Source organism: Canis lupus, chromosome 22 (genome assembly GCF_003254725.2).
Source record: "Canis lupus dingo isolate Sandy chromosome 22, ASM325472v2, whole genome shotgun sequence".
In the NCBI taxonomy this organism is placed as follows: Eukaryota; Metazoa; Chordata; class Mammalia; order Carnivora; family Canidae; genus Canis; species Canis lupus.
The window spans coordinates 1,993,675-2,014,200 of NC_064264.1; the positions used below are offsets into that span (position 1 = coordinate 1,993,675).

At 34.6% G+C, this 20,526-nt stretch overlaps 1 protein-coding gene across 2 annotated transcripts in view; it reads left to right on the top strand.

Annotated features, from left to right (window-relative positions):
• Positions 1-20,526, top strand: part of KPNA3 (karyopherin subunit alpha 3) — a 92,867-nt gene that overhangs the window by 65,677 nt on the left and 6,664 nt on the right. For both annotated transcript variants that reach the window (XM_025478384.3, XM_049099374.1), the window contains exons 8-15: positions 971-1,057; positions 1,445-1,614; positions 2,968-3,012; positions 15,827-15,958; positions 16,901-17,029; positions 19,385-19,489; positions 19,590-19,661; positions 19,813-19,975. In XM_025478384.3, the coding sequence (XP_025334169.1) occupies positions 971-1,057; positions 1,445-1,614; positions 2,968-3,012; positions 15,827-15,958; positions 16,901-17,029; positions 19,385-19,489; positions 19,590-19,661; positions 19,813-19,975 (903 nt within the window). The remainder of the gene's footprint in view (positions 1-970; positions 1,058-1,444; positions 1,615-2,967; positions 3,013-15,826; positions 15,959-16,900; positions 17,030-19,384; positions 19,490-19,589; positions 19,662-19,812; positions 19,976-20,526) is intronic.

The following is a 20,526-nucleotide window of genomic DNA, read 5'->3' on the forward strand; positions in this document are numbered from 1 at the left end:
AACCTCAAAAACATTATGCTGATTGAAAGAACCCAAACACACACAAAAAACCCACATATTATACAGTTGTGTCTATATAAAATATCCAGAATATGAAAATCTATAGAGAGAGAAATTAAATGGTTGTCTAAAGCTAGAGGAGTGAGCAAGTAGGACAGCTATGGGTATGGCATTGTTTTGAGAGTGATAGAAATGTAAAATTAAACTGTAGTGATAACTATGCAACTCTGTATAAATGCTAAAAATCATTGAATTGTTTACTTAAACAGATATATTGTGTGTAAATTATATCTCAAAACCATTTAAAGTGTGAGTTGGTCTTAAGTGTTAAGTAAATAATACAGGTAGTTCAGAGATACAACAAAAAATCCTGGAAGTAGTAAGTTCAGAGATACAACAGAAAATCCTGGAAGTAGTACACAATTGACTGAAATTTAAGAAAAAATGATCTAGCTTATGCTTAGTTTCCTACCTAGAATGAGTATAATACCAGTATTTTAGAACTTATTAACATATAAATTATGTAAGAGTAAGGATTATAATGATAAATTATTTTAACATATAAGGTAAGCCAGATGTGGGAATGATCTTTAGTTAAAATCCCATATCAATAATTGAGATTACATTGGCTAAAGTCTTCTATTCTAAATTTATGTGTTTGGGGGTGAGGGGGACGGAACTTTTTTTTTTTTCATTATAGGAAAAATTTTCTTTTTTTTTTTTTTTTTTAGTTGATGATATAATAGCAACTTTTAAATCTTGCCAGTAGGCGTGTTACTCAAATATTACTAGGGGAAAATACTAAAATTAACTTTTTTAGGGTAAGGGTATTTGCCACATTTATTCATTCAGTGAATTGTAAGTGGGTAACCGTAGTGTGCCAGGCTGTGTACATTTTATCAGCTTATTTAGCCTGAAATCTGTAAGCTCTTCAACATTTTGCAGTATCAATATTTGTTTTTATTAATAGATGCCGTACCTCTTTTTTTGAGACTTCTCCATTCACCACATCAGAATGTTTGTGAACAAGCAGTATGGGCTTTGGGAAACATTATAGGTAAGTTGGATTTAGGTTTAAAAAGACTCCAATTAAGAATCTTAATTAACTTTTTTCCTACATTGGCATAGCCATTACATCCTATGTTTCCTCTAATAAAATTAGAGGGTCCACGCCTCTAATCAACATGGGTTGGCTATCTTCTTGCCTCATAAATACTACCTTAAGATGGTACCTCTTGAAACAGATATGCAATTTGCTATCGGGATTAGTAGGTTAAATTTGTGTTCTCCAAATCAAAATCTGGAGAAACAGCAATACTTGATGCCCTTGACTAATGGTGAGGAAACATAGAACATCAGTGTCCCAACATGAGCCATTGCATACATTTCAGACTTTCTCATCCTGAATGTAATTTTTTTTTAAATACAATTTTCATTTCTGTAGGTGATGGTCCTCAATGTAGAGATTATGTCATATCACTGGGAGTTGTCAAACCTCTTCTGTCCTTCATCAATCCCTCCATTCCCATCACCTTCCTTCGGAACGTCACATGGGTCATTGTCAATCTCTGCAGGAATAAGGACCCCCCACCGCCTATGGAGACAGTTCAGGAGGTAAATGAAGAATTGCAAAGCCCAGATGGTATATTTTCCCTATGTTTATGCTTTAGATTTTCATGCACAGGGAATGAAATAATGCATATACTGATTTTATGGCAGGTATGACATTTTTTTTAAGTAACATATATTTAATTTTTTATTCCTGTGAAATGAAAGTTGAGTATCTTATGGCACCTGACAAAATGTTAGTCCAGCCTAATTCTTATTTTTTAATGCCTACTTTCATAAATTAAAAAAAAAAAAAAACTGCTTTCAAAAAGAAAAATCCAATCGGAGAAAACCAAATCTCAGAGGTTTTGCATTGTTGGTTTACTACTAAAACAATAAGAGATTGCTACAGATAAAACTAGTATACTTATATGAATATATATGTTCTTGAATGAATTTGCTTTAAGTCCAATTGAAATTTCCGTAAATTTCTGACAAAATCAGTTTTCTTAAATGTGTGACATACTTTGTGTTAGATCTAATTAAACAAAGTCAAAACTTTTCTATTTACATTTAATTTGTAAATAGATCTGAGTATTTTAAATGTTTAAAAATTCTGTGCAACCTTTAATCACTTGACTGTGTTGAAAAATGTTAACTATGAATCTTTATAATTGACATCTTTCACCAGCTTCTGGGTTTTGCTGTTATGGAAAGGGTACTTAGTATGACTCCTCCACCCCCACTTCCTCCCTCCCAAGTTTAAAAAAAAAAAAAAATCTGTAAAGCCTAAATTCAGCAAATAAACTGTATACTTTGTACTGATTATAATCTTCTTTACTAAATCTTAAGTCAGAACCTTTAACTTGACTGAAGTAGCTAATTAAATAAAATCATATCTTATTCTTTAAGCAGGTAAGTAAAAGGACAGTTTTCAAAAAAACTTTTTTTAGGGATACCTGGCTGTCTCAGTCAGTAGAGCATGTGACTGTTGATCTTGGGGTTGTAAGTTTGAAGCCCACGTTGAATATAGAGATTATTTAAAAATATAATCTTTAACAACAAAAAACAAAAAAACAGCTTTTTTTTTAGATAACTGTGCTGTATAGTTGCATCTCCATTCTTTCCACTTAACATATGTCATAAAGTTACTAAAAACAACTATTTTTCCTTTAAGGTACATTAATCTTTGCCAGATTTTATTTGGATATTTAAATTGGACATCTGAACTTTGGTTTTGGTTTTTTAGATTGAATTGAAATCAGATTTTCATTTTCCTAATAAAAATTCAAACAAATTTAACATTATCTTTTCTTGCTCTGCAAGTAGTATTTACTACTTTCTGTATCACAGTTATTCATTTTTATAAAGACATACTCATCAATCTACTGTTATTTATTGTTTATCTTTTTTCCTCAGATTTTGCCAGCATTATGTGTCCTCATATATCATACGGACATAAATGTAAGTAAAGCAGAAGCTTAGGTTTGGGACTCTGTTCTTGATGGGACTGGAAGGGTTTGTTTGTTTGTTTGTTTGTTTATTTATTTATTTATTTATTTATTTATTTATTTTTAGGCTTTGTCTTAGCATATGTTTTATTGTGAAGCTTCCACAATGTGTGGCTGTTTTTCGAAATAGGATTAAGGTTATATTAACTTTGTATCTTAAGTTATTCAGATAGCAAAAATGCTAACTTTAGAGAAATTTCACATATTGTCTTAAGTATCAATATTTATAAAGAGGTAAAAACTTTATAAAGGACCTTCATATTTCTATAAATCTCATTTTAGGGACACCTGAGTGGCTTATGATTTCAGCTTAGGTCATGATCCTCATGCTCGTGGGATCGAGCCCTGCAACAGGCTTTGCATTGGGCTCTGTGCTTGGCACTGAGTCAGCTTATCCCTCTCCCTCCCTCTTCTTGCTTTCAATTAAATAAATAAAATCTTTTTTAAAAAAATCTCATTTGATTCTTAAATAGATATTATGTTGCCATTCTACAGAATAAAAAACTGGACCTTAGGGACATATTAAGTGATTTATCCAAGGTTGCAGAGCTTGTAAGAATCAAAGTTGAGGGATCCCTGGGTGGCGCAGTGGTTTGGCGCCTGCCTTTCCAGGGTGCGATCCTGGAGACCCGGGATCGAATCCCACGTCGGGCTCCTGGTGCATGGAGCCTGCTTCTCCCTCTGCCTGTGTCTCTGCCTCTCTCTCTCTCTCTCTCTCTCTCTCTCTGTGTGACTATCATAAATAAAAATTAAAAAAAAAGAATCAAAGTTGATGTTCAAAACTAGATCTTCTAAAAAACAAAACAAAACAAACAAAAAAAAAAAAAACAACTGAAATCTTCCAGTGGCAGATCTTATGTGCTTTCTGTGAAACCACACTGTTTCTCAGGACAACTTTTGGAGGTACAGTGTTGAAGAATATCAAGTATAGTTTTAAATTTAAAGGCATTTTCGGATGAGCCTAGGTGACTCATCATTTGCCTTAGGCTCAGGGCGTGATCCCAGAGTCCCTGCAAGGAGCCTTCTCCTCCTTCTATCTGTGTCTCTGCCTCTCTCTGTGGCTCTCATGAATAAATAAATAAAAACCTTTAAAAAAAAAATTTTACTAGCTGTATTCTGGCAGAGTTTTTTATTAGATAAAATGAAAATTCTCCTTAATGTAGCAAGGCAAAATGTTACTCTTCCATGGAGAAAAATAATGAATGAATTTCAATGAATCTAGAATTGATTCTAGTGTTCATCTAGCATTGATTTGTTTTCTCTTGTTCCAGCTAAGAGATCTTTCTGATTTGTAGTATGTTTGTGTTTTTATAATCCTGGCTTTGTTTATATACATACATAATACATATGTCTATGTGTGTAATTTATCATTGGGATAAAGGAAATGCATCTTTACTGACATTGAACCACATTCCTCTAGTTCATTTTAGAACTTTAAGCTCTTAGGAAGGAATCTTTTTGCAACTAAAGTAACTTGCCACTTGTGACATATTAACCTGAAATGTCATAAAAATTAAGTGGAACCTATTTAGCTATATACTGTATTTTCAAAATGAATATAAAAATGACTTAGCAAAAGTCAAAAAAGAGCAAGAAGGAGGGCAGCCCGGGTGGCTCAGCGGTTTAGCGCCACCTTCGGCCCAGGGTGTGATCCTGGAGACCTGGGATCACATCCCACATCCGACTCCCTGCATGGAGCCTGCTTCTCCCTCTGCCTGTGTCTCTGCCCCACCCCCCTCTCTCTCAATCTTTTTTAAAAAAAAGCAAGAAGGAGTAAAATTATATCAAAAAATGAATTTTCGGGCAGCCCTGGTGGCGCAGCGGTTTAGCACTGCCTGCAGCCTGGGGTGTGATCCTGGAGACCCAGGATCGAGTCCCACATCGGGCTCCTTGTGTGGAACCTGCTTCTCCCTCTGCTTGTGTCTCTGCCTCTCTCTCTCTCTCTCTCTTTCTCTTTCTCTGTGTCTCTCATGAATAAATAAAATATTAAAAAAAAACAATGAAAAAAATGAATTTTCTGCTAAATTTAATTCTAAGCATTCCATCAGCTAAGATTAAAGGGAAAATAAACAGAATATCTGATACTACCCTCAAGACTTTTACCCCAGAACCTTATGGCATAATGATTACAGCTAAATGAAAGCTTCCACCATCTACCGATGATGTTTATTTGAAAGCCAGGGGTATTAAATGGCAAAGTACTGAATTATAATTGTATCTGTTAAGTTTGACAAATACTCATGGATTATTAACCACCTAAGACAGTGCTGTGAATTGTTGACTCAAAGATAAAGAAGACATACAGACCATGCCTTCTAAGACCTTAACATTAGTAGCAGGTAAAAAGTGTTGAAAGGAATGAGCTTTTGTTGATGACTTGCTATGCTGAACCTATTTCTGTAATTTCCTACAAATGAGTTTGAAATTCAGTAAAATAACCTTTCTGGCAACCAGAAAGCTTCACTGAGAAAGTAACATTTGAAATAAGTTTCACATGGAGAAGGATGGCGGTAGAATGGCAACAGGGGTAGCAAAGATGATTATTTGAATAGCCGGCATTTATTAAGGGTTGAAAATGTGCCACGCACTATTTTAAGCACTTTTCATATATTAGCTCATTTATTCCTTATGAAAATGAGATTGGTACCATCATTATTTCCCTCTTACAAACGTGGTAAAAGAGGCAGGTAGTTAAGTAATCCGTCTAATGTGATACAACTGTGACAAGTGCTATTTTGTTAAGTGGAAAGTCATTTCAGGTATATGAGGAAAGATATTAAAGACTCAGGAGCATACTTGGAGGGTTTGGAGAATACAGATAGTTAATAACCCAACACATTTGCTGAGGAGTTAAGTTGTAGAGTTTTGAATCCTGTGTTAAGCAGTTTGGGGTTTCTCCAGTGATCAGTACAGAGTCATTGAAGATTTTTAAATGGAGGAGTGAAGTCATATCTGTTATAGTTAGATAACTTAGAAGAGGTATTCAGGGTTTGGAATGGGGAAAGTATGAATACAAGTAGGTTTATTTTGCTATCATAATTGGTTTAAAGAAGTTGATGAAGGTCTGAAGTAAATGATTGAGAGGAAGATTTTGAATATTAATAGATGAAATAAGTAGAACTTGAAGAGGAAAGGATCAAAGTGAAGGAAAAGTAAAAATTACTTTAGTTTCTGATTTAGCAGTCATCATTGATAATATGCCATAACCATCAGGAGTAAAGCAAAAGGATGAGACTGGTAGAGAAAGATGAGTTTATTGTAGGGCAGAGATATTGATTCTGATTTATTTGTTGTTTCTCCGTAGCAATATTCCAAGAAGGAAAAGGTAATACAGGTTTGAGAATTATTAGTATTTAAAGGATTCATGAAAATATGGGGGAAAGGCTAAAAATTGAATTCTGAGAAATTCTCTGCATTTGAGCAGTGACAGCAAGAGAGGAAGAACCAGCAAAGGAGTTGGTAAAACTAGAAAGATGGAAGAGTAAGTTATAAAAACAAAGAGTGGGGATAAATATGGCAGGAATTTAGCAGTTTCTGGATCATACAACGTCTCCTCTACCACTTTAAGAGCCATATATCCTTTATGTATCTGATACCAAAGAATAAAGGTCTGATTTGTATTCTGGATGAATGAATGAATGAATGAATGGTCATATCATTAAGTGACGTGTAGATTTTAGGGGAAAGGGGAATTAAGAGGACAAATTGGAGGTTGTAGTTTGGATGAGAGAAAATTAGCACCAGTTTTAGAGCTTAGATATTAGGAAGATAAGAGAAGACTCTAAAAATATTTCAATGATAAATTTGCTGGGTTTCATATGGATGGTAAGAAAAGAGGAAGTCATAACCCATCTTTCTAACGTGGGTTTTAGGGTTTAGGACACAGCGGAAAACAAGAATAGCAACAGGCAGAGGAATGAAATAGCACAAGCGACTTAATTTATGAGACACTGACTAGTGAGAATGCTGGAGAAGCTGGGTTGGGGTATGGAGATAATTAGTTGGTTTTATAGATTACAATATGCCGATGTGACATTAGAAGAAAAACTAAATATTCACCCTTAGGAGTAGAGAAGAAATCTGGACTGATTCAGGTTAGTCTGTGTTTATTGCTTTCTAGTTATTGTGTTTCTTAAATTTGCAATCCCTATGATTCTGTAGCATTTGGTTTTCCTGCCCTTTTTGAAGTTGTTCGTGCATGGCCTGTTGACATGCTGAGACAATTTTGAGTGTTACCTAACACTTGATTCAAATCTAGCTTATTGTGGTATTGCTGGTGCAAATGAAATTAATCAGTTGTAGCAGATTGGTTATATGTGGAGACTTGACTGTTCGTGACACTTGATGATAAGCGTGTCAGGTTCAGTGAATTGCTAGAAAGAGTCACTGAAAAGCTATTACATTTATATTTATAGTTTATTACAGCAAAAGGGTACAGATTCATTTAGGAAAAACTTAGTTTTTTATTTCCTATATAGGGAAAAGCCTAGTCCTTCCCAGCTGTGTGTCTGTCTTCTGTATGTCTCTGTTACACAGAACACTTCACTTCTGATACTTCTGGTTGCCAGATGTATAGGGGTTTTCCCCACAACAACATGCAAGTCTCTGTGATACCATCTGGGTATCCTACATTTAATTTGTGATACGGTCTACCTGGAGAGAATGTCAGATCCCACAGTTTAAGCATTCGTTTCTCTCAGGTCCCCAACGCCCACCCTAATACTCACACACTTCAGATGTCAGTTGCAGGCCCAGATTGTCACCTGTGCTTCTAACTGGCTATAGATTGGAAGTTCCAACAGAACTCAGGGTAACACATTTACCAGGTTATTAAAGGACATGATAAAGGATACAGATGAAACGATATAAAGGGCAAGATCCAGGAGGACCCTGAAGGCAAGAGCTCTACCCATGGGGAATTGGGGTATACCACCTTCTGGGTGTGTATATATTTACCCATGTGGAAGCTCACTGAACTCTGTACTATTGGAATTGGTATGCAGGCTTCCTCATGTAGGCATGATCAATTATTAACTCATTTCCAGCCCTTCTTCTCCCCCCTGGAGGATGAGGGGTAGGGTTGAAAACTCCAAACTTCTAATCAGGGCTTGGTCTTTCTTGCAACCAGCATCCATCCAGAGTCACCTCAACAGAACAAAAGATGCTCCTAGTTCTCGTATCACTGAGGAATGTATAAGAGTAGGAATCCTGTGTCAGGGACAGGGGTCAAAGGCAAATACTAGAACATGAGGTGTTCCTAGTCTCTTATCACTTAAGAAATTCCAGGAGTTTTGTGCCAGGGATAGATACCTATATATAAAAATATTTATACTATTTACATGTGTAAACATATGTACATTATTATTTTACAAGATTAAAATCAACAAAGGCAAAAGGCACAAGAGGCCAGAGTTTAGGAGAAACCAGATGCAGGTTTCCAGTTCTTCTCTCCCAGTAGGGTTGTAAGGACAGTGCTTTATTTTCCCAGTAGCAATGTGTGACACAGATGAACACATGAAATACTGCTAACCGGGAACCTCCTGAACCTTGGTGTGCAGGGTATTCATTGGGGGTCATTCATGTAGACATGGGCAGCCTGCATGACTGCCCTTACCTACTCAGTCTCCATCCCCTTCTGAAGGTCACACTGATACAGTGTGGCCCACAACTGTAAGCAAACTAAGAGAGATATTCAACTTAAGATCACAATGTTACATAAGCTGTTTGCCCAAGATCTCAGGCATACAATGTTATCAGGCAAGGATAACCCAAGAACTCAGAGGTTATCTCAAAGGACCGGATCAAGGGCCAGTCCTTTTCTTTGGAATTTGTAGGATGTGAGTACCCATAGTGTCCTGTGTTACCCATTACTGCATATAAGGATTAAATGTTAGTACACAGTTATAACCCGATTCAGCTCTAGTTGTCTCCAAAGCATGTATGAAGTTGACATTCCATAGACATTCCATTGATATCTAATCTTCCAGGAAATGCTGTACATGTTAATAGCAGTTTTCTATAACAGTGCCTAACAGGACATTATTTGTTAGCACATTAATTGGTGGTGACATAAATCAATTGATGGTCTTTGAGCTGAGCATATTCCTATTGGAAGACTTTGAGTTGCTGGAGATTTTCCTTTGGTTTTATATGCCAGTTTCCAAGATTATAATTTCAAAACATTAATCGTGTAGAATTATCAGTCTTTTGCATGTATGCTCTTCATGTGTCTAGAGATTAGCTTTCTAGCAGTCTTCAAGTATCTGAAGTATTGGCTAAAGTAAAACCTTTTAAAGCTTTCTAGCAGAGAAAAATAGACATGAATAGTGAAAAATAATTAAAGAAGCCCAAGATTACTGAAGATTTTGTTGGCATATCATTAATGAGATGATTAGCTGGAAGAAGAGTACAGTCACTGACTATTAGTGGCTATAAAAGCCAGGTAGTTTAGCATGGAAATCAAGAAAAGGGGAAAACCAAGAAAAAAAAAAAAGAGAAGTAGAGGGGGAAAGTATAAAGTAACAGTTAACATTAGGAAAGGCAACAAAAGGTAAAATTATAAGCATCAAAAAAAAAAAATTACAAGCATCAGGGACATAGAGCAGCTGTTAGCCTGATAATGGAAATGAGAAAAGCAAACTGATGAAAACAGAAGTTGGAGTAGCCTGATAACTGTGTGCTGTGAATATCAAAGTTTTTAGAGCTTTTTAATAGGAATTTTCAGGGGCACCTTGGTGGTTCAGTCAGTTAAGTGTGCAACTCTTGATTTTGGCTCAGGTCATGATCTCAGGGTCCTGAGATTGAGTTCTGTGTTGACCTCTGCACTGGCTGGGGAGCTGCTTAAGATTCTCACTCCCTCTCCCTCTCCCTCTGCCCCTCTCCCTGCTGCTGACCATGGGGTGTTCTCACTCTGTTTCTCTCTCTCTCAAAAATTAAATTAAAAAATGTTTTAAATAAAATGAAATCCTCAGTGAAAACCTAATCATATTACTAAACAAAATTAAAGAGAGACTAGAGGTGTCTGGAATTTCAAGAGGCCTATGACTCAGCTATAGCTTACCTTCCCCCACCAGTTTTTCAGATACTGTTGTGGAGATTCCTTTGAAAATTATTAACTGACCTCAGCTTAGAAACCTTAAATATTTCATTTTTCTAGGCCTCTGTGTATTAGAAAGTGGTCTTCTGCTAGTAGTAGGTACCACATGATGGAAAAAAGGTTACGTCTTATATATCAGCCTCCTAAACTACAGGCCAAGGCAACATTGTTTTGTGAATATGGTTTATTCAAACACACTATTACAGATAGGTATTTAGGGTGTTTCCTGAATTTTGCAAATATAAATAACATAGCAGTAAATAGTCTTGTGTATTTTCATATTATTAGAGATACACTTGAGGATAAATCTCTAGAAGCAAGATTGCTAGGTCAAAGGGTGGATGCGTTGTAATTCTGTTATATACTGCCCAAATTCCTTGTCTTAGAAGCTGTGCTATTTTGTATTCCCCAGCAGCAGCACCATACAAAAGTGACTTTCTCCTTAGCCTTGCAAGTAGAATGTGGTGTCACATTTTTAATTTTTGCCAGTCTGATAGGTAAGAAACTATGTATCAGTTTTAATTTGAATTTCTTTTTTTTTTTTTTTTTATGAATGAAGTTGGACATGATTTCATAGTTTTAAGGTCCATTTAAAATCTTTGCAAATACCCTGTTTGCATTTATTGCCTGTTTTTCTTTCAGACTTTGTCTTTTTTTTCTTAGCTTTTAAGTGTTCTTTATATATTAAAGATATTAGCTTTTTATTTGTAATACATATTTCTGATATTTTCCTAATTTTTTTGTCATTGATAAATTTTGCCACACAGACTTCTTGCTTTTTATGTAATCAAATTTATCAGTCTTTTCTTTTGTTGAATTTAATTTTGTTTCCTAAGTTAATAGGTTTTTTTTTATTACGTTAAGCAAATATCCATAAAATCCTATTTTGAGTGTTGACATCAAGACTGAGTGTTGAGGGGTACTTGAGTGGCTCAGTCAGTTAAATGTCCAACTCTTAATTTCTACCCAGGTCATGGTCTCAGAGTTGTGAGATTGAGTTCTGTGTCAGGCTCCCTGCTGGGCATGGAGCCAGGAGCCTGCTTAAGCTTCTCTCTCCCTCTCCTTCTGTTCCTTACCACCCCCCCTTAAAAAAATGGCTGTTGAATTTTTCAGTGTCTGTGGAGAGAGCCATGATTTTTCTCCTTAAATTTGTTAATGTGACATATTAATGGTATCTCTAAAATTGAACCATCTTTGCTTTTTTTTTTTTTTTTTGCGATTTACTTATTTATCTTATAAAGAGAGAATGTGAGCAGGGGAGGGGCAGAGGGAGAGACTCCCTGATGAGTGTGGAGCCCCATGTAGGGCTCGATTCCATGACTTTAAGATCATAACCTGAGCCAAAACCTAGAGTCACACTCAATCATCTAAGCCACCCAGGTGCCCCTCATCTTTGCATTTCTTAAGTAATTCCACTTGATCATCATACATTGTTTTCTTAGTGTGGTATGGGATCCTGTTTGCTAATGTTTTATTTAGAATTCTTGCAATTAAAGTTTAGGTATTAATTTTATGCTTCCTTTTTTTATTTCTGTTCTAAAACAATTTAAACAATTTATATAACATTGAGTCTATATGATCTTTGAAGATTTTATTGTGTTGCTCCTGAAACTTTTGAGTCTTGGTACTTTGTGGGATTAGTTCCTTGATAATTTTCTTAGTCTTTGCTATGGAAATTGGCTTCCTTAAGCTGTCTATCTCCTCTGAGGTCAGTTTTTGTAAATTATTGTCCCAGGGAATTATTCATTTCATCTAGATTTTCAACTTTACTTCCATGTATTATTTACTGTTCTTGTATTTTTAGCCTTTTTGAATTACTTATTTTTAGATATGTCTCTTGTACACAGCATAGAATTGGGTTCTATTTTGGGGGTCATTTTAAGAATCTCTTTCTTGTTTATAGGTGACTTAATCCTGTTTATATTGTTTGATATATTTGATTTCAACTCTGTCACATTATTTTGTATAGTATTTTGTGGGTTTTTTTTCTATTTAGTGTGCTATTTTTTCCTTAATTTTTGGTACTTAGAAAGGTTCTTTTTTGCTCTGATGTTATCATTACACTTACACCTTTTGTAACGCCCATTTCTTTTACTATCTGGTTTGACAGTTTTAAATAGTATTTTTTGACTCCTGTGTAATACCTATACAATAATTGAAGGGCTTATTCTGTTTTCTCTTTCCTCTTGCCGCATCCTCCATTTTTTTTTTAAGATTTTATTTATTTATTCATGAGAGACACACAGAGAAAGAGGCAGAGACACAGGCAGAGGGAGAAGCAGACCCCGTGTGGGGAGCCCGATGTGGGACTCGATCCCGGAACCCCAGGATCATGGCCTGAGCTGAAGGCAGATGCTAAACCACCCAGGCATTCCCGCATCCTCCATTTTTTAATCTGCTTATCTGTTTGCCAAATTTAGGACATTTTCTGCCATTTTTTCTTTAAATAATTTTAGCTCCACTTCTTGGACTCTTGATAACACAATGTTAGACCTTTTGTTATTGTTGTACAGCTGTCGTGAAGTTTGGTTTTCCTGTTACTCAGATTGTATGGCTTGTATTGATACATCTTTGAATTTGTTGATCTTTTTTTCCATTTTTCCATTTTACTAGTGAGTCTTTCCAATGAGTTTTAAATTTGGATTACTGACTTGCAGTTTGCAATTTCCTTTTTGGTGCTTATGTCTTCTGTTTCTTTGCTGAGATTTCCCGTATTTATTTGTTTTAAATATGTCTATAATTGCTCACTGCAGTGTTTTTGATAGTTCCTTGAAAATCTTTGTCAGATAATTTCAAATCTCAGTGCTAACATTTGTTGACCATGTTTTCCCTTTTGAGTTGAAATGTTCCTGCTTCTTGGTATGACAGGTTATTTTCATTTGTAAGCCTGTACATTTGGGATGTTAGGTTATGCGTGCGACTCTGGTTTCTATATAAATCTTGTTACCTGTTAACGGCTACACTGGGTAGTAGGCTTTGCCCACACATAACGAGGTGAAGACACCATTCAGTAGGGGGAGGCCTTAGGGCTGGGGTAAGGGATGGTAAGTGGGTTCAACTCTCAGGCATAGCTCCCTGCCAGCCTCCCATTTTTGAAGTTGCAGTATTTCTGTTTTTTCAGAACATACACGATTTATAAATTATTCTTCTACTTTATCCCACATTTATGTTAGTCTGTGATCTATAATGAAGTATTTTCTCAGGCAACTCTTAGTTGAATGAAGCTCATTCTCTAGTGCAGAAAGTATCAGCAGCTTTTTCTGAAAAGGACAGATAATAAATAATTGTAGGCTTTTGGAACCACATGGTCTCTATCCTACTAACGTGAGATAGTTTTACTAGGATATACTACTTTTAAACACTTTACTCTCTTCCCCTCTCATCTTCTCTCAAGTCTTACACAGGCTTGGGGCAGGAGGCCCAGACAAAAGCTAGAATTTAATTTTTTCTTTTCTTATAGGTAATTTGTAATATTCTCTAATGCCTAATAATGCTGATGGTGTGGGCTATGTGTGTTTTTTATTTAAGATAATTTATTTATCAATTTACTTATTTATCTATTTGTTTATTTATCTAGTTATTTATTTATCAACTTATTATTTATCTATTATTTATCTATTGATTGATTTATCTATATATTTATCTTTTTATCTATTAATGTGTTTATTTATTTGTCTATATATCTATTTTTCTAATTATCTTTATCTATTAATGTATTATCTATATGTCTATTTTTCTATTTATTTAATCATCTATTCATCTATTTATTTTTCTGTTTATGTATCTATGCATTTATCTAATTTATCTATTTATCGTTTATCTGTTTATCTATTTGTCTATTATCTATCATTTATCTACTTATCTATTTACTTGTCTATGTATGTTTCTATTTTTCTATTTAGTTATTTATCTAGTTATTTATTTTTATCTATTTATTAATGTATTTATCTATTCATCTATCTATATATCTATTCATATATTTATTGTTTATCTATTTATTGATGTATTTATCTATTTGTTTATTTTTTATCTATTTATCTTTATGCATTTATCTATTAATCTAATTTTATGTATTTATTTGTTCATCTATTTATCTGTTTATCTATATGTCTATTTATCTATTCATCTAATTATTTTTCTATTTATCTATTAATGTATTTATTTACCTATTCATTTATCTGTATATCTATTTATATTTATACATTTATCTATTTATTTTTATCTATTTTTGTATTCATTATCTGTTTACCTAGTTATCTAGTTATTTAGCTATTTATGTATATTTATTTTTTATCTATTTATTTGTCTATTTATCTTTTTATTTATTTATCTATTTATTTATTTATCTATGTACCTATTTACTTATTTATGCAACTATTTATTTATTTATCTCTGTATTTATTCATTTATCTGTTCATCTACTTATTTATATATTTGTCTACTTATCTATTTATCTTTATTTTTTTATTTATCTGTTTATTTATTTATTTATTTGAAACAGAAAGTGCACGCAGGGGGAAAAGGCAGAAGGAGAAACAGGCTTGATGTGGGGCTCGATCCCAGAACCCTGAGATCATGACCTGAGCTAAAGGCAGATGTTTAACCAACTGAGCCTCCCTGGTGCCTCCATATGTGATTTTATTTGCTGTTTTTATTCATCTCTATACTTTTTGACACATATGTATTTGGATTTTAATTCAGGTAGCATTATTTTAAAGCAGCAGCAGCGTTCTTTAATTTGGATACCTTAGTAAGAAACATCTCCAGATTTTACATGAGATAAGACCTGTGCTTACATATGAACTCTCTGACTTTGAGAAAGTCAGCAAACCTGAGGCTTTCTTTTGCTCTTATATTATTTTCAAAATCAGATGGGTTTAGGGCATGGCCTACACTCTCTGCTCTTCACTTGAGGGCCTTTTTCAAGGGCTTTGCAAATAATTAAACTTTCCCCCAAAGTTAAAATGCCAACTTGCTTCTTTTGTCTGTTTACTTTAATAACCTGAAAAATTAATTATATTGTTAAATATGTTTGAAAATCATTGGTATCTTTTTGGATAGACTTGAAGCATCTGGTATATGGTCTTGTTCTGTATATAAAGTGTTTCCTTGTAATTATTAGGTACTCAGCTTGGGCAGAGAGAAAAACTTTTTTGCCTGTTTTTTTTTTTTTTTAAGATTTATTTATTTATTTTAGAGATACAGAGAAAGAGGGTGAGTGAACTCAAGCAGAGAGAGAGGCAGAAGGAGGGAGAGAATCTCAAGCAGGCTCAACTCTCCACTGAGCATGGAGCCTGATGTGGGGCTTAATCTCACCTGCCTGAGATCATGACCTGAGCCCAAATCAGAAGTTGGACACTTAACCACCGGAGCCCCCTGCCAGTTTTTAAATTCATCCATCTAATATATAAATGCAGAAATTAGGGTAGAAGTTGTCTCAGACTTCTTTCTGTGTCTCATTTTTGTGAAGAATGATCTGAGGTAGGCATTGGGAGAGTTCTCTGCTGCCTAGTAGATTTAATCAGGTAAGCAAATATTTTTGCCACCAGCTAAAACATAAAGTTTAATTACTTTTTATGTCACTACCTCTCATGTATGTTAATGTATTTTAAGCATTCAAACAAATACCTAAACTCGTAATTTTTTTTTTTATTTTTTTTACTTCCTGTAGATTCTGGTTGATACTGTTTGGGCTTTATCATACCTGACAGATGGAGGTAATGAGCAGATACAGATGGTTATTGACTCAGGGGTTGTACCATTTCTTGTGCCCCTTCTGAGCCACCAGGAAGTGAAAGTTCAAGTAAGTATTTTAAAATTTTTCTCACTTGTATAGAATCATGTTTGCTATGTAATCTGTTAAAACTTGAACAACCAGGCTTCAGTTCTGACTTTTTGCATATATCTTCCATATTTCTCTTCTATTTTACTGCATCTGATTTTGCTGGTTTCCAAAGCTTTATCTGACCCAGACTGAGTTTCAGACTCATAATAGCCAATTGTCCTTGAGCACTTAGACATCTCCTCCAAGAATTCCTTCAGGCATCCCATTGCCATTTTGACCAGACAAAATTAAGATGTATCATCTTCTCCCACAAACCTTCCCGTCTTTATATATCCCCTTTCAATAGACCACACAGCCCAAGCTTGAAACCTGATTCCTCTTTCATTTCCCCTCCATTACAAAGTCCTGTTAATTCTTATTATATATATAGCGTTCAAATCTATCTACTCCTTATGTGTCTAGAGCCACTGATTCAGTTCAAGAGTCTTTTTGTCCCTTCCAGATAATTGCAACAGCATCCTAAACTGCATTTCCTCCTCTCTCCTTTCTCCTCACTCTAATTACTGTTGGGTGGCTGATATTCATTCCACTTCTGCAAAAGTGACTGTCTAGATGGAAATATGTGCCCATCCCAAGCCTTTAATAAAATATTTCTGTGGTACAATTTAGTAATAGATAAAAAGACAATTGTTAAAATGAACCTTTACTTTTTACATTTTTGTTTCTTTGTATTTTTTAAATCTTTTCTCAGCAGTTTTTCATAGTTTTTCTATATAATTCCATTTTTTTATAAGACCTATTTATAATTCAAAATTGCCTCTCGGTTCTACATAGTACTTTGTGTAAGAATACAGTGTCAATCATTCACCCCTTGCATTTTTACATTTTCCTGGGATTATGAAAAATACAAAATCCTTTCATCATAAACAAATTTATAGAAAGTATTTTTCCCCACCCCAGACAGCAGCACTCAGAGCAGTTGGCAACATAGTGACTGGCACTGATGAGCAGACCCAGGTTGTTCTCAACTGTGATGTCCTGTCACACTTTCCAAATCTCTTATCACACCCAAAAGAGAAGATAAATAAGGTAAGGCATATAATAGCCTCACTGATGCATTTCTTTCTCTCTATATATTTCTTTTTAACTGTCCCCTTTTTTCTGTTGCTTTGGTTTGATCATGATTTTCTTCAAAACCACTGTAGTTAAGATGAGAATTATTTCAAAACACCCCTGTATTTTATTATAAGTGCTGCCCTGATAAAATAATCAGTGTTTTTACGTAAATAGATTGGGTGGTAGCAAAAACCAGTAAAACAGTAGCCAGTATGTGAGAATACATATGAAATCTCTCATTGGATGGCTGGTATCTTTTATAAACAGATCATAATTTAATCTCTTTATGAAATTAAATTGGACCAAAAAGAAACAGTGCCTAAATTAAAGGATCAAAAAGTCTTTTTTAAAAATCTCAAACTTGAGATACAACCTTATTATTGTTAAATATATACTTAAGTTCTTTATTCCTTTTGTGTCTGCCTTATTTCACATTGCAGAATTTTTTTAAGGTTCATCTATGTTGGAGCATATGTCAGAACTTCATTTCTTTATATAGCTGAATAAGTATTCCATTGAACATATATGTCACATTCTGTTTATCCATTCATCTGTTGATGGACACTTGGAGTTTTTCTACCTTTTGGCTGTTGTGAATAATGTTGCAGTGAACACTGGCATGCAAGTGTCTATTTGAGTCTCTGCTTTCAGTTCTTTTGGGTATATATCTAGGAGTAGAACTGCCCAGTCATATGGTAATTCTATGTTTAGCTTTTTTGAGGAACTGCCAAATTGTTTTCCGTAGCGGCTGTACCATTTTACATTCCCACAAGCACTGTATGAGGGTTCCAATTCCTTTTTTAAAATTATTATTATAGCCACCCTAGTAGTTGTGAAACGATGTCTGGTGGTTTTGATTTGCATTTAGTTTAATGTAGTTTTTTCTGCCTAAAATGCCACCATCCCCAAAACCAGCAAAATTGATCATTTCTTCTGTGTCGTAGCTATATTTATATATAGTAACTCAACTATAATTCAATTGTTGGATTCTTAAGAAAACTATATTGTCAAAAAGTGCATTTTATGAATACATTTGTTCCAATGAAGGGAAAGAGGGCAGAGTCTTTTAGACTCTGGGCCAGTTAAATTTTTACTGTAGAAATTTCAGTAATATAGGTGATTTTTACAGCTAAATGTATTCCATAATTGGAAACAGAGCTGAGAAAGCTGGACAGAAGTGGGTGCAGAGAAGTTCTGGCCTGTGATCGATAAGCTCTAAGTGAAATTATCACTGGGGAAAGGGAAAGGGTTCACATAGATAGCTACTAAGCCTCAGCAGCCAGTTAAGTCTCCTCAGAAGTTTTTCACCTTTGAGCATTTGTGTTATTTGCACTTGGGATCATTATGGGATCCTCAAAGTAGAATAAAACTCGATTTTATTCCCTCAGCATTTTTTTTTTTTTAAGATTTACTTACTTATTTGAGAGATTGTGCGCGAGTGAGCACAATTTGCGGGGAGAGGGTGAGGGAGAGAGAATCCCAAGCAGACTCCTCACTGAGCACCGAGCCTGACATGGGGCTCAATCCCAAGACCCGGAAATCATGATCCGAGCCAAAATCAAGAGTCAGACACTTAACCAACTGAGCCACTGAGGCACCCCATATTCCCTGAGCATTTTTGAAATTTTTCAAACCTGTGGGAAATTTGCAAGAATATTAGAGTGAACACCCATATACTCTAAACACTGATTTACCAATTAGTAAGATCTTACCACATTGGATGGCAAAATAAATCTGCAGGTAACTTTTTTAATTGTAGAAGAAGAGACAACATTTGACACTAAAACTAAAATAAAACCTGCTGGTTTGTGACTTATAAATACTTTAGAGTTATAGTAAAATTTGTTATATAGACCCATTCTAGACTAATTAGATACTTAATTTCTAAATACATCTTGCAAGTAAATATTTTACAAGAAAGCAATTCTCCTTTCTTAGAAGTAGTTTTAACAGACTATTAAGAAATTTATTTCTGTCATTATCTTTTAGAGGGAGTTTAAGCACCAAAAATGTAAGCTGCACAAGTAAAGGTTTTTTGTCTGTTTTGTTCATTGCCATATTACCATTGTCTAAAATGCCTAGCTTGTATAGGCATATATTTTAGTGGGTAGATAAATGCTAGATTAATGGGGCCCAAATATGATGGATAGAAGTTTCCTTGTAACTTGTTTAAAATGAGAGATACTGTGTCACTTAATTGCTTTTTATACATGCATTCCCCCTGATGCAACTCAAGTGATTTTGTTATATGTAAAGTACACTAAAGTAAAAATATAAATTAAAAATAATTTTTCAAACAAAAGTACCCTGTACCTTGTTCAATTATAGGAAGCAGTGTGGTTCCTTTCCAACATAACAGCAGGCAACCAACAACAAGTTCAAGCTGTAATAGATGCTGGATTAATTCCTATGATTATTCATCAGCTTGCTAAGGTCAGTCTTATTATGGAGTTTATCGTGTACATTAATATATTATAACCAAGATTTTTTGAATAAAAAATTCATGTAATCATTTCTTTTTTTTAACCATCAGGGGGACTTTGGAACACAAAAAGAAGCTGCTTGGGCAATTAGCAACTTAACGATAAGTGGCAGAAAAGATCAAGTGAGTTTGGAGAAACTGTTAGGATTGTTAATATTGGAAAGTATACTACTCTTTTATGTTTAGGAGCTGCCGATTGTTTATAAGCCCTGTGCTGTGTTCTTTTTGGGGAAAAGATAATTATATAAATAAAAATTTTTTTTTTGTTGCCTAGGTTGAATACCTTGTACAGCAGAATGTAATACCACCATTCTGTAATTTACTGTCTGTAAAAGATTCTCAAGTTGTTCAGGTGGTCCTGGATGGTCTGAAAAACATTCTGATAATGGCTGGTGATGAAGCAAGCACAATAGCTGAGATAATAGAAGAATGTGGAGGTAAGAGTAGATTAAAGAAAAATCGTTGAGCCTGGAACACTAAAACATCAGTTCCTTTAAAGACAACTAATCAGGAAGAAAGCTGTCAGGAAAGATTGCTGTTCCATCATCAAAGTATGTTGCTATCCTTTGTTTCCTATGTTCGCATGCCAGGAGGATTTTCCAGCAAGCGTTAGTCTGTGTGTTGGAAAAACTCTGTGACCTTCCTAGAGGTTTACATTGCTTTTTAGGTAACAAATCCTCCTCTTGAAGTCACAGTGCGAGAGAGCAAATTAAAAGCTTGGGAACAGGTACCGTAGAGAAACTTACAAGCTCTTATTTACCTCAGCATTTCTTAGACTCCATGACAGTGAAACCCTTCTTTTGTGCTACACCTAATATCATGTGATTCTGTGGACCTTACTTTGTGAAATACTATTCCATATTGTTGGAAAAGGTTAATGATTTCAGAGTCATCTAGCTATTTTATTTCAGTCTTAGGATTGTTAGAGATGCATGTTGAACTTACTACCACAGAAGTTACTTTGAAATTTTAATGAGAAAACTGTGAT